The 13,933-nt window shown below is 53.7% G+C and overlaps 1 protein-coding gene across 14 annotated transcripts in view; it reads left to right on the forward strand.

The window, feature by feature from the left end:
- ADCY7 (adenylate cyclase 7) overlaps nt 1–13,933 on the forward strand; it is a 56,523-nt gene that overhangs the window by 18,781 nt on the left and 23,809 nt on the right. For 11 of the 14 annotated variants that reach the window (XR_012126624.1, XM_073225788.1, XM_037001429.2 and 8 more), the window contains exons 2-3: nt 11,336–11,763; nt 13,010–13,213. Coding sequence is in view for 12 of the 14 variants with exons in the window: in XM_073225788.1 (XP_073081889.1) it covers nt 11,593–11,763; nt 13,010–13,213 (375 nt within the window). In the remaining 2 variants the exon portion in view is untranslated. Of the gene's footprint in view, nt 1–1,101; nt 1,123–1,862; nt 1,885–11,335; nt 11,764–13,009; nt 13,214–13,933 lie in introns of those variants that run through there. The other 3 variants (XM_073225789.1, XM_037001430.2, XM_073225794.1) reach the window with 3 other exon arrangements.

Below are 13,933 nucleotides of genomic sequence, written 5' to 3' on the forward strand. Positions count from 1 at the left end.
ACTCTGGTGACTGGTGCTGCAGGAGCCAAATTACGGGCCTCTGGGCTAGGCAGTGGTTTTGGGGGCCTGACTAGACAGTGATGCCTCACTGGGCTCCATGAATGACTGGGGCAGGCCACAGCCTGCTGAATTCTGGGCAAGGGGGCCTCTCCATCTGCTTTCTGCTTTTCTTACTGACCTCTCTGTGGCTAGCTTCTCTGCTAGCTGAGTGGGAAGGGACTCATAGACCCTGGAGGCCCAGAGAGGGTGAGAGACAGCTCAGGTTACACCGTGGGTCTCCCAACATTCAGCCCAGGACTCTGTCCCTTGCACTGCTTTGCCTGTGGCAGGTAGGGAGACCCAGGTAGGTGGACCACCTCCTCGCATTGCATGGAGAAGCAGGAAGTACAATAGGGGGTCTTTTCCAGGTTGGTACTTTGAACTCTCTCTTGCTCTCTCTTCCCAGAGCAAATTGCTTCCCAAACTAAAAACTGCCCGAGGGCAGGGGCTGTGTGCCCAGACCTCTCCTCTCATCTTTGCCTCTCCCCACCTGGAGCTAAGCTCAGGGCTGGCCCCTGGCTCACAAGCTGTTACAGGGCTTGTCCTCCCCCATGAACCCATCCAGCCCAACCCAGGGTCAGGTGAAGGTGTGGCCCCCAGGCTGAAAGAGCTCCTAGGCTGTCAGAAAAGGGGAGGACAGTGCCTCTCCACACTACAGCGGCCTTGGGAGTTGGGGGGCTTCCCCGGGAGGAGTTCTGAGCTGTTTTGGAGACTGCCAAAGTCAGCAGTTCCCAAAGGGGGTTCCTTTGAGATTAGTGCAGACAGAGTCCCATGATCAAGAAAGCCTGGGAACTGTTTAGCTGTGTTCTTTCCTACAGGGCATCTAGATACTTTAATTTGTTAATGTGTGCAAGGAATCTGTAAAGGAGGAGGAGGAAGAGGGTCAGGCACTGCACTGCCTGTGACCAGAAACTGGTGTGGGAGTGAGTGGCTGTGTATGGGTAGCTGCTCACATTCCCACACTGGGCAGAGCATACCCCAGGAAATGCTGGCAGAGGGTGGAGAGAACCTGGGCCTCAGAGTAGGACAGGCCCGGGTTTGAAGCCCAGCTCTACGGTTTCCCAGCCAAGGGGCTTTGGACAAGTAAGTGAGGATCCCAGAATCCATCCCGGGCTAGAACTAGAGTGAGAGCAACCCCACCCCGACCCTGGGGCAGGATGAAAGGGCCTAGCTGGTTCTCAGCAGGTTTGCTGGTGGCTGTTCTCCGAGGAGGGAGACGGCCAGTCAGGGATGCAAGCTTGGCTGGTTTTCTGCCTTGTGTGTCTTTCAGGTTGGGTTCAAAGTTTGCAGGGCTTGTCTTCAGGGCTGGGTGTTCTGCTTTCTCTCCTCTCAGCAGGCCTGGAAGTTTTGGGGTGAGGGCCCAGTGCTGCCTGGCATGCCACCTGGGAGCTCTCTTTGGCTCACATCCACATCCCCACCTCCCCCCGACCCCAGGTTGGGTGGATACCTGCTTTCTTGCGGCCCAACTAGGCAGCACGTGGGAGGTGTCAGCCTCTGTTGCTGCTCATGGCCCCAGAAAGGAGCCCTGCATTGCTGGCCACTGCTCATCCACCCCCAGAGGCTAGGCCACTCCCAGGGCAGAGTGGGGGCCATGGCTCACTGACCCCTGCAGTGCTGTGACTCATGACCAGGCTGAGCTAGAGGGGAAGGGACGGGTTCTGGGCCCGCCCTGGACCTCACAGCCCTTTCTGCCAGATTGATGATACTTGTCATCTTGACGTGGGAGCTTTGTGCCAGGTGCAGCCTCAGCACTCTGCGTGCCTTATCCACACCGAATCCTCTTGAAGCCCTGGGTGGTCAGAACGTTATTCTCCCTTTTTTAAAATGAGGAAACGGAGACACAGGGTAAGTAACATCCAGGGGTCATGTAACTTAGACATGGGACCCGAGGCTGGCTTTTTTCTTTCTTTCTTTTTTCATGGGTTCTATTTATTTTTTGTCTATTCACATACATACTTGTATATGTATATGTATACACACATACAACCCACTGAACATGCCAGGAACACATCTTCCCATGTTAATATATTACACTTACAATGTCAATCCATCAATCATCTTATATTGTCCTCTGAAGTTTTCTCCTGGAGTTTTTTCTTTGTAATTTATTTTTAAAACCACTTTATTGAGGTATGATTGACATACAACAAGCTGTGCATATCTAATATATACAACTTGATGAGTTTGGACGTAATTATCTACCTGTGAAACCATCAGCACAGTCCGTGCCATAAACTTACCCCTCACCTCCAAATGTTTCTTCTTGCCCTATTCATTTATTATTATTTTTGTGTGATAAGAACCCTTCAAATAAGGCCACCCACATAGAAAAAAATTTTAAGTATACAATACAGTACACAGCTAACTAGAAGCACTATGTATACAGTAGATCTCCCTTATTCTACTGAAAACTCTTTCTCAGTTGCACAGGCTGCATTATGATAATAGAAACAGAAACTGAAAATGAGGAGAAGTAAGATTTGTTCCCTGTCAAACAACAGTTTTGGTTTTTCACTCTGTCAAAGCAGCAGTTGTGGTTTTTCTGTCCTGGTTCTGCTGTTGCCCATTCCAGGCAATGCTGCTGCCATGTGGGTTTTTCCCACGGTGCCTTGCGACAGTACAGTTCCAGCAACCACAGCCTTTTGGACAGCTGCATAGTATGCCACAGTAAGGACATATTGTGATTATCTCACCAACCCCCAGTGGATGGACATGTTGTTTTCAGTCTTGTGCTATTACACATGATGCTGCAATGAATAATCTTGTACACATGTCACTTCACACATGTAAAAGTTTAGGATAAATTACTTGAGTAGATTTGCTAGGTCAAAAGATTTTGCTGTGTGTGTACATTAGTGACTCTGTTAAATATGACTAAATTGCCCTCCCCAGGGCTTACTATGAATCACACTCCTGCCAGGGGGGTAGTGAGTGCCTGTTTCCCCCGAGCCTGGCAACACAGATTGGTGAAATGCTTTGATCCTTGCCGATCGGATAGGTAAAAATGGTTTTCTGCAGTAGTTTTAATTTGTGTTTCTCTTGATCATGGATGAGATCGGCTTCTTTCCAAATTTTTAAGAGCCATTCGTATTGCTTTTCTATGAATTTTCTGTTCCCCTTCTCTTTTTCTTTTTGATTTGTAGGAGCTTTTTATATCTGAAGGAGATTAGTTCCTTGTGGTAAGAGTTGCAAATGTTTCCCTAATCTCTCATTCATCTTTTGATTCTGCTTTTGATATGCTTTTTCTATGTAGTACATTAAAAAAAATGTAATTGAAATGATCATTCTTTTCATTATGGCTGGTAGGTTTTATGTCAGCTTAGAAAGGACTTACCCCACTGCAGCACTTAAGAGAGTTCTTTCATTATTTCACGCTCTCTTTGGAAACCATCCTGGTATTATTTATGAGTGCAGCTGCCTTGCTCTTCTATGGGCTCTGCTGCCTCTTTAACAGGCTACTAGCAGCACAAGATTAACACTTGAATTAACATCCTTCTTGCTCCTTCAGTTCACTGGTTACTCTGAGTTATACCCGTTTGCAGGTTTGTGAAATGGATCTCTTCTCCCACCTCCCACCCCATTCATGCCTCCTCACCGTTGGCCTCACTGTTTCAGAGGCCCCTGGGCAAAGCATGAAGCCAGTGGTAATATCATGACCTCTGTAAGGTCCCTGAAGGCCGGCTAGACTTTCCCTTTCTTATCAAGGGGGAAGGGATCAGAAATGTTTAAACACAGGCATGAAAGTGTTTTCATTCAGGAATGAATCACTAATAGTGGCCTTTCAGACAAAAGTGGGGAAAATACTACTATTCTTTCCAACAGGGGACCTGGTGGGTTGGTTAGTCAGTTAATAGGCACTGTGGCCTGAACACCCACTGGGTGCAGAGCCCTGGGGCAGGGGCGCTGAGGTGTCTGCCTTCTGGGAGCTTATGCCTGGGGGCAGTTTCCTCTTGGCATCCATCCTGGTACCTGGCATACAGAAGGTGCTGGCTCACATCTGTTAAAGGAATGAATGCATGAATCTCTGTCAAGATGAGTGAATGAATGGACTTCCCAGGCAGTCACTAACTGTCATTAGAACTGGCACAGGAGATAAGGAAACTGATTAACTATCCCTGGCAGCTAGAGCCTTGGGGGTGAGGGGTTAACAAGGTATTTGCATTTTAAAGGAGAGAGTTCTTAGGGTAATGGTTAATCCAGAGGAAAAGTGAAGGGGAAGATTTCAGCTGTACCAAGAATTACTCCCTCCCCGCCCCTAGAATTAGCTTTCTGGGGCCAGGTGACAACACTGGGCTGTTGTCTCCAGCCTTTCTTCCGTCCGTTTCATTTTATGATTCAGCTTCTGCTCCCAGTCTAGCCCAGAGCTGGGCCTCTGACATAACCATTCTTTGTAAAAGGGGACCCTGAGGCCCAGATCAGGCAAGAGCCTTGCCCAGGGTCACAGAGCGGGTCGGTGGTAGAGCTGGACATGGAACAGGTCTCTGGACTCCAAGACTCATGGGCAGCCTGGGGGACGGTTCTTGGGGAGCAATGAGGAGGAACAGGGCTGGCTGGGGGCTCATGTTATTGGGGGATTTTAGCTTTTGCCACCTGCCTGGTGGCTTTGCAGGTTCTCACCAGGTGGTGAGGAGATGAAGTGAAGGGTCTGACATGCCCCCTCCATGTCTCAGTCTCTCTGTTTTGGACCCCATGGTTGGGCTTCTGCAGCTCTGGGAACTGAGCCTTCTCCCTGGGTTTGTCTGCCATTTTGTCCCCACAAAGGTGGCCTGTCCACCATCATGACCTACATCTCACCCTCCCCCCAACCTGAGTATCAGTACCTCAGTTTGTGAGGCCCAGAGTGTGAGGCACCTGGCACTCACTGGCCGTGGGAGCAGACCTGGGATTCGAGCCACGGCTCTGCCCTCCAGGCCGGCGTCCTGGGCAGATGGTGAGGCAGCAGGCACTTCCTGCTCTGGGAGAGACCCTCTCTTCAGCACTTGTCATCTCCTTCGGCCTTAGCGGCTGACTCTTCCTCCTTCCAAAGCTGCCCTGCTTGCTTTACTCGATGTTTCTACCTGGGGCAGGATTCCCCCTGGTTGGCTCTCCCGTCCATCTGTCTGTCTGTCCCTCTGTCCTTCAGGCTGTTGCCAGGGCCCAGCTACAGGACACAGTCTGGTCCGGCAGGCGCTGTGGTGCTTGACAAGCTAGAGTGCTGCCGGGGGTCTGGGATGTCCTTAAGGGGGTCCTGCCTGGGTAGAGGGGCCGGGAGGAGGCCGGGCCCCACAGGAGCCGAGGCGCCAGAGGCCTGAGGGCAGGCGGGGCTCTCGGTGGCGGCAGAGAAGCGGTGCTGGCTGCAGGGGGAGCTTGCATGCCAGCAAGAGCATTAGGGCCAGGCCTGTGCTGGGCAGGCAGCGCTTCACTCTCCTTCACAAAACTCTGGGTCTCCTGAGGGAAATGGCCTTAACGTGAGACTCTCTCAGCAAACATGAAATCCGCTGTGACCAGGAGCTGACTGCCTGTGGGTGGGGCAGCAGTGTGGTCACCCTGGGGCGGTTGGGCACAGGGACTGGGCCCTAGGGCCTGAGGGGGGCTGCTTCTCTCCTCAGGCCTGCCTGCACTCCCCCGCATTTCCTCACTTCCCTTTTTTCAGGCCACCAGGGCCTCTGGCCCCGTGCAGCTCTGGGGCCTGCCCAGGCTGGGCCAGAGGAAGCCAGGCAGGGGTTTCTGCCTGCACCACTTGGGTGAGGAAGTGAGTAATGCATCTGTGTCTGTGAAAGCTGGGGGTGGTCTAGAACTCCCCAGGGTGTGGTAGGGCTGGGGGTGCTGCTCCATCAGCCAGTTCCTTTGGGGAAGGACTTCCTGAGCACCCCTGAGTATCATAATTTGAGGTTCCAGACCCCTATTTCTAGCAGCTTTCTGGCTGAATAACCTGTGCCCCCAGGCAGCACTTGGCAAGGAGACCACATTCCTGCCTCATTTGCAGGGAGGAGAGAAGAGGGTGCATGTGGGTAGCTCAGAGGGCTTCCTGGAGGAAGAGGCCCTCCTGGGTCTTGCTGTGTGAGAGGAGGCTCCCTGGCATGGCTGTCTGACCTTGCTCCCTGCAAGGCAGAGAGAGGTACCTTGATGAGGTCCACTTTGCTCCCTGCCATCTACCCTGGGCCTTGAGAGGAGAGGGCAGGAAGGGGTTGGCATTTTAAGATGTTATGGGCTCTGTGGATGTCAGCACTGTGAGGGTGATGGGTAGGATGAGAGGCACCCCCGGATGACCTGTGTTCAAATCCCAGCACTTTCCCAATAACTTTGTGACCTCAGCCAAATGACTGAGCCTGTCTGTGCCTCAGTTTCCACATCCATTAAGTGGAGGCACCAGTCATACTCAGCTGTGGATTTAAAGCCCCCAGCACTGGGCCCGCAGTAAGCACTCAGCAGATTTTGTTAACAGCGTTGTCTGCCCCACTCTGTCGCAGGACCTAGGCTGCAGGGAGCTCAGAGCCCAGCAGGATCACGCAGGGGAATAAGGGTAATTCCCCCATGGGGTCCATTTCAGCCTCACTATGCCTTTGGGTTCCCTGATTCCTCCCATAGAGGAGTCTCTGGAGGCCACTGGGGAGGATATGAGAACCCCTGCCCCCAGCCTCTTGTAGCCTGGGCCTCCTGCTTCCCTGCAGCCCCAGGTCCTCTGTAGCCTAGCTGAGCCTGGGGTGTGGAGTCTGGGCCTTGGTGACAGAGGTATGAGGGAGGGGGCTTCCTCTCCTTGGCCCAGCCCCCTTCTAGAGGAGGTCTTAGCCAGGATTGGCTGTGTCTGCAGTGCCCACTGTCACCCCTGAGCTAAGTGGGAGCTTTCCCCTGACTCTGGGTACATCAAGGGGCAGCAAGGTCTTCCTGGATGTAATGAACTGGGTGGGAAGCCCAGTAAGGACCTTGGGACTCTTAGTTGCAAGTGACACAGACTCAAATTGGCTTCAACTGGAAGAGGTACTGATGGTCTCATGCAATTGGAATATCTGGAGGATGTCTGAATGTCAGGCAGAGCTGGACCCAGGGGGTTGGGGTACTTCAGGCCTCTTCTCTCTCCAGCTTACTGTGTTGGCTTCGTTTTCAGGTGGGCTGTCTCCCTGCGGTGGCTCATGTGGCTGCCAGCAGCTGCAGGCCACCTTGAAAAGAAAACACATCTCTGCAGGGCTCAGCGACGGACTCAAACTCGCTGAGGTGGCTGTGGTTACATGGCCATCCTTAAACCAGTCACTGGGGCTTGAGAGAGACTATACTGGTGAGCCAGACCTGGGTCATGTGGCCCCTGAGCCAGGGTAGACCAAGTAGGGGGGAGCGCAGTGCCCAGCAGAAGTAAGAAACACTCTCAATGGGACACTTGGGTCCAGTTCTTCTATAAAACAGGGCTGCTCCCCCTGCCTCTCACCCCCAGGGTGATGGTGACATGTGAATGGTGGTGAGGGGCCCCTGGACTCCAGTGCTTCCAGAAAAGGGGCCTTGACTTCCCCAAGTGACATCTGCGCTCCTAGTGCAGAGTTCAGACAGACTGGCGGAGCAGGGGGTGAGGGAGTGACAGGGAGGGAGGGGCTGGCATCACCTGAGACGGGACTTAGAGTGAAGTGTGCAAGCTCAGGCTGCACGCTCATTTCTTGGAGACACAGCAAAGGAGTTCCTTCATCCAGGGCCTCAGAGGGGGCCGCTCAGTTGCCAGCTGAGCCAGTGACCAGCAGAACTGGTGACTGGACAGAGAGGCCTTGAGCCGTCCCTGGTGCAGGGCTGGTTTGGTCGGGTGGTTCCTGAAGAGGAGCTGGCCGTGGAGGTGCCCATTGCTGGTGGGTCCCCAGGCTGTCCCTCAGGGAGTGATGAGTGCAGCCTTTCCTCCCAGCCCCCAGCCCTGCCTGCCACTGCTCTGCTTGTTGCAGAAGCTGGACAGGGTCCCTGGGTGGGCCCAGATCCCTGGGCCCAGTGCTGTCTATTGTGCACCTCCTCTCCCGCCTGCTGTTGCCCAGCAAGTAGCCTCATTAGATCCCTGAGAGGAACATTTTCCAGGCCTGGGTTCCCATGGCCCCTGGGAACCTTTCAGCTGGTCGCCCTCTCTCCATGCCTGGCTCAGCAGGGCTTTGGCGCTTACAAAGGCAGGTTGGTGACTTTGGGTGGTGAAAGGCCCCTGGGGCATGTATGTGTATGTGTGTGTGCGTGTATGTGTGCCTGTCCTGGTCCCACAGCTCTGGTCTGGGGGCTTTGCCTCTGTGTGTGTGTGTATACAGGTCCTCTGGTCTGGGGCCTTTGCCTGTGTGTGTGTGTGTGTGTGTGTGTGTGTGTGTGTGTGTGTATGCAGGGCCTCTGGTCTGGGGGCTTTGCCTGTGTGTGTGTTGTGTGTGTGTGTGTGTGTGTGTATGGGGGGCCTCTGGTCTGGGGGCTTTGCCTGTGTGTGTGTGTGTGTGTGTGTGTGTGTGTGTGTGTGTGTGTATGCAGGGCCTCTGGTCTGGGGGCTTTCCCCAGGTGTGTGTGTGCGTGCGGGGCCTCTGGTCTGGGGGCTTTGCCTGTGTGTTTGTGTGTGTGTGTGTGTGTGTATGCAGGGCCTCTGGTCTGGGGGCTTTGCCTGTGTGTGTGTTGTGTGTGTGTGTGTGTGTGTGTATGGGGGGCCTCTGGTCTGGGGGCTTTGCCTGTGTGTGTGTGTATGTATGTATGGGGGGGCCTCTGGTATGGGGGCTTTGCCTGTGTGTGTGTGTGTGTGTGTGTGTGTGTGTGTGTATGGGGGGCCTCTGGTGTGGGGCTTTGCGTGTGTGTGTGTGTGTGTGTGTATGGGGGGCCTCTGGTCTGGGGGCTTTGCCTGTGTGTGTGTTGTGTGTGTGTGTGTGTGTGTGTGTGTGTGTGTATGGGGGGCCTCTGGTCTGGGGGCTTTGCCTGTGTGTGTGTGTGTATGTATGTATGGGGGGGCCTCTGGTATGGGGGCTTTGCCTGTGTGTGTGTGTGTGTGTGTGTGTGTGTGTGTGTGTGTGTGTATGGGGGGCCTCTGGTCTGGGGGCTTTGCCTGGGTGTGTGTGTGGGTGTGTGTGTATGCGGAGCCTCTGGTCTGGGGGCTTTGCCTGGGGGATGGAGCAGCTTCAGGGAGTTGCCCTGGCCCCTTGGTGTTTGGGTTACTCAGCCTGGCAGTCCTCGGGCACTGGTGTTTGGCACCAGCGTAGAGGGACAGGCAGTGCTGTACATGCTTGTGGCAACCTGTTCCCTCTGGGATCTGCCTTTGTGGAGTGGGAGGAGCTCAGTGGGAAGCCTCTCACAATTCAGTGAGACAGCAAGACTGGGCTGCGGAGCCCTGGTTTGAGTCCTAGCCCTTCTACCAAGGAGCTTCAGTGGTGTGATCTTAGGTAAGTCACTCCACCTGTCTGGGCTCACTTCCAAAAATGGCTGTAACATCTGGGCCTTAGCAGGTTATGAGGAGAAGAGTGTGTATGTGTGTGTGCAGGCATTTGGCATGACAGCGTCACTGTGTTATGACTGTAAAGAGCTGTTTTGGGGAGCCCAGCACTGGGGACTTCTCAGGGCAGGGACCTTATCTTGCTTCGTAAACTCTACAGCACAGGGCTAGACATATATGGTTGATACTTAAACAATGGCCCTTGCAGAATAAAGACTGGTTTGTTTAGATTTAGAGGTTGCAAGCTAGTGGGCAGCATCACTCAAATTTTTAAAGTTAACTACCAGCATTTAACATAACTGCTGACAGTACTTCATGTAGAAATCAGAGATGTAGCTTGTCTAAGTGCTTTGGGTACTTGGGCAGCCCTAGGCCCAGCTCCTGCAAGGGTTGCTCAGGATAAACAGGTGCCAAGGTCCGGCCCAGAGAGAGCAGAGGGAGCCAGACCCCTGGCAAACAGCCCCTCCCTCCGCCTTTGTGCCAGGGGTTTGTGGACTTCCCCTAGATGGCAGAGTGCCTGGCAGGGCTCCTGGGTCCCAGGTGGCCTCACGGTCCTCATGGCAGTGGCCATTCACTAGGGGGCCTCACTTGGGCTCAGGGACCCTGGGTGCCCCGCTCTTCTGCCTCTGGGGGCTCTTTCCTTCACAGCTTCTGTCTGCGGCCGTGCGTATCCTTTGTGACGGCCCCGGGCCTTCCCTCATCTGTGGCCTTCCTGCCCTCTGTGCTATCTTGGTTCCAGTTTCTGAGGCAGGCCTGGAGGAGGAGGTTGTAGGCCTGGCCTCCTGGTCCAGGGCTGCTCCCTTGAGACAAGGTTCCTGCTGGAACAGTGGAAGCTGCCCTGCTATCACTGCATCTAGGGATGGCACAGGTTTTGGTGACTTTCTTTGGGGACTGGGAGCTCCAGGGAGAGAGAGGGCCAGCCTGGCACACAGCAGGTAGGTAGCAGGCCTGGTGTGCCATAGGCATGATTAACAAGCCTTTTTGGAATAAATGAATGATGCTGGTGAGAGACAGAACCAGTGTGGGTTCAACATTGAAAGGCTGGGGTCTCCTCCCAACTTAAAGAGGCCACTTTGTTCCCTCTTTGAGGTTCAGGTTCCTTTTCTACGAAACAGGGCTTGAAAACATCTTAAATTCTTTCAGGGGGTTCTTTTAAAAAATGCAGTCTTATGTCAAAGCTTCACATAATATGAATGCAAAGGGGCTGCTCTAGGTGAAGCAGGTATGGGGGTCTGAGATACAAGATTTACTAAAATGCCCCAGCATTCCAGTGAATGTGGTCTGTGCACAAGGACCATTGGGACAGAAGAAAGTCTGTGAACAGACCCTGCATGTGTGGTCACCTGATTTATGACAGAGGTGGCCCCACTGAAATTTTATGAGGAAAGGATCATGGCTTCCCTGGGGGTAATTTGATATGCACTTGGAACAAAGAAATGAAGCTGAATCCTTGCCTCACACCATATATACAAATTCATTGCGAGGGAGCAGAGACTTACATGTGAAAGTGAAACAGGTAAACATCGAGCGTTCTGGGTGATAGAAGTGCTCTGTATCTGTGCTGCCCAGTGTAAGAGCCACCAGTGTGGCTGTTGAGCCCTTGAACTGTGCCAGCTGTGACTGAAGGACTGATTTTTAATTTCATCTTTAGTCACCTTTAATTTTCAACAGTCCTGTGTGACTGGCGGCTACTGTATGGGACAGTGCAGTTCTAGGAAACAAAGGAGACTAGTTTTATGGCCTTCAGTGGGTAAAGCTCTAAATAGGACCTAAAAGTTAGGTTTGGGTTAAGGTTAGTAAATCACACCCAGGGCTCTGAAACCTGGCGCTGCTCTCCCATGGTGCCAGCCCTTCCCTGACTTGGCCTGTCCAGTTCAAATCTCGGTCTGCTTTGTGTCTCTGCAGATGTGAGGACTGCAAGTGTCTGGCTGGCCTGGCCTGGATGCAAAGGAATACGCTGGCAGCGCAGTGAGCAAGGCTGATGGTGGAGTGGTTCAGGCCCCATGTTGCTGCAGGCAGAGGGCGACCCTCTCCAGCCCTGCCTGTCAGGCTCACAGAGGCCTGAGGCCTAGGCCCAGAGGGAAACGTGTCAGCAGACAGATGCTCCCCAGGCCGTGGGGTGTCCTGAGTGGACTGCTAGGAGGCTGTGCCAGAGGTGGAGGATGCCGGCCAAGGGGCGCTACTTCCTCAATGAGAGCGAGGAGGGCCCAGACCAGGATGCGCTCTATGAGAAGTACCGCCTCACCAGCCAGCACGGGCCGCTGCTGCTCACACTCCTGTTGGTGGCCATCGCTGCCTGCACCGCCCTCCTCGTCATCGCCTTCACCTCTGAGGTGAGTGAGGGCAGCCTAGGGGCTGTGGGGTCTGCCCTGGGGTGCACATCTCAACTCTGACACTACTTGGGAGGCCTTGAGCACTTCATTATCCTCTGTGAGCTTGCGTTTCTGCATCTGTAGAGTGCAATGGAGCGTATGTAGGGTGGGAGGACAAAGGTTTTTAAATTTTAGTTTGGTGCTTAGAGTGGTTTTACATACTACATTAACTTGGCCACATAAACTACCTTTGCTTTTCTCCAAAACAAACTTTGATTCAGTTGAAGACTTAGGTCAGGAAGGGCCTGTGTATTTCTGCTCCCACCTCCAATCCCAGCACTCCTCATGGAGCCTGTCTGTAGTCTCAGAGTCCTTTTCAACACAGCTCTCCAGGTAGACACCACTAATACTATTGCTGACCTAGGCTTTGCTCTGCACAGCCACGGTCTATGTGTGGTGGTTGAGCACTTAATGTGGCTAGTATGATGGAACTGAAATTTTAATTGATTGGTAATTAATGTAAATTTTCTTTGGAGTAGCTGCATATGACTAGTAGCTTCTGTATGGGACAGCAGAGTTCTAGAAGAAAACATCAGGGTAATATGTGTGATGTAGCTAGCACCCAGTAGGTGCTCTGTTCATGCTGCCTGTATCTACATGGGTATAAACCACAGGACATTTGTTTTGGCATTCAGCACATAGTTACTGAGTACCTGCTGTGTGCTGGTCCGCAGATCAGCCTACTGGGGGATGCCAGGTGCTGTCATTTCTCATACTGCCCCCACACCCCTACCCCAGTGTGTTACCTTTTGCTCCAGCTCCTTCCCTGTCTGGGTCACTCTTGGTCATCATTTCCTCACAAGCTTCTGTTCATTCTTTCAGAGTCAGGAGCAGTGGCCTCTCCTCCAGGAGGCTTTCCTCAGTTTTGCTCCTGTCGTCTTGTACTGTCCCCCACAGCTATGCACAGGGCACCCTGGGAACACCGTGGGAGAGGCCTGATGGGGAAGAGCTTGGGAGGAAGAATAGCACTGGGCTGGGCTGTGAAATATGCTTAGGGCACCACAGGGGACGGGTGGTGGTGAAAGCAGCTCAAGCAGAGCCAATAGCAAAAGACCCTGGTGTTCAGAGGAAGCAGGGACATCAATCATGTGGAGGAAGCTGAGCTGACATTGCTCAGGACAATGTCACGGAGCTAACCTGGCAGGCTTCCTGGAGGAAGTGGCACCCCACTGGAAAAAGCCATGTCTGTGTTTGTTTGCCCACCCAGGACCCCTCTGGACTCCAGGCTGTCCTGGGGACAGTGTTCTTGACACTTGCTGTGTTTGTGGTTCTCTACGTGCTGGTGTATGTTGAGTGCCTCGTCCGGCGGTGGCTCAGGGCCTCAGCCCTGCTCATCTGGGTCTGCCTTTTGACACTGGGCTACATGCTGGTGTTCGACTCGTGGAAGAAGAAAGCCTGTGCGTGGGAGCAGGTAACAGGGCGGGGGACCCTGGCATCCTTGGGGGCCAGACGCCACTAGCCAGCTGTGCAGCAGGCTATTCCTGCCCTCTCTGAGCTTCTGGTCCTTCTGGAGAGGAGCCTGCATTTGGAGTGCTAGCCGCGGGCCCTCTGTGCTCCATGGGCTGCGGTTCTGTGATGTAGATGGGCCCTGGGTCGCCACTGTCCTCTCAGTTCTCTGCACTGAGATGGGGGCGAGGTGGGAAGAGTGTCCCTGAGCATGTCTGGACATGTATCTAGGTGGACCCTCATGGGGTTAGAAGGGACATTACTCTAGCTCAAAGAGGCTCGTGTGCCCGGAAAGGCTGAGAGGCCAGTTCTAGGGCTCTGGCATAATGGCCGACCCTGATTGCTCTCTGCTCTGCTGTCCTCTGTGTTGTTCCATTCCCGGGCAGGCCATTGCCCGGTTGAGCAGAGATGGCTATAGTGGCTCCAGCTGCCCACCCACCAGCTTGCACACTTCAGCTAAAAGAGCCCTTTCTTGACCAGTTCGAGTCACATTGACCTGGCCTGGGTCATTAGGTCCAGCCCTGGACAGTCACTGTCACCAAGGAGTGGCACCTCCTGACGCTCCTGGGGCTGGAGAGGTGAGGCTGTGGAAGCCAGGCACACTGGAAGCTTGTGGAGGATGCTGTTCCCAGAAAGGGGCAGGTGCGGGGCCGGCGGGCAGAGCAGCCAGCTGGGAGCGCATGGA

This window comes from Manis javanica, chromosome 17, assembly GCF_040802235.1.
Source record: "Manis javanica isolate MJ-LG chromosome 17, MJ_LKY, whole genome shotgun sequence".
Classification (NCBI taxonomy): Eukaryota; Metazoa; Chordata; class Mammalia; order Pholidota; family Manidae; genus Manis; species Manis javanica.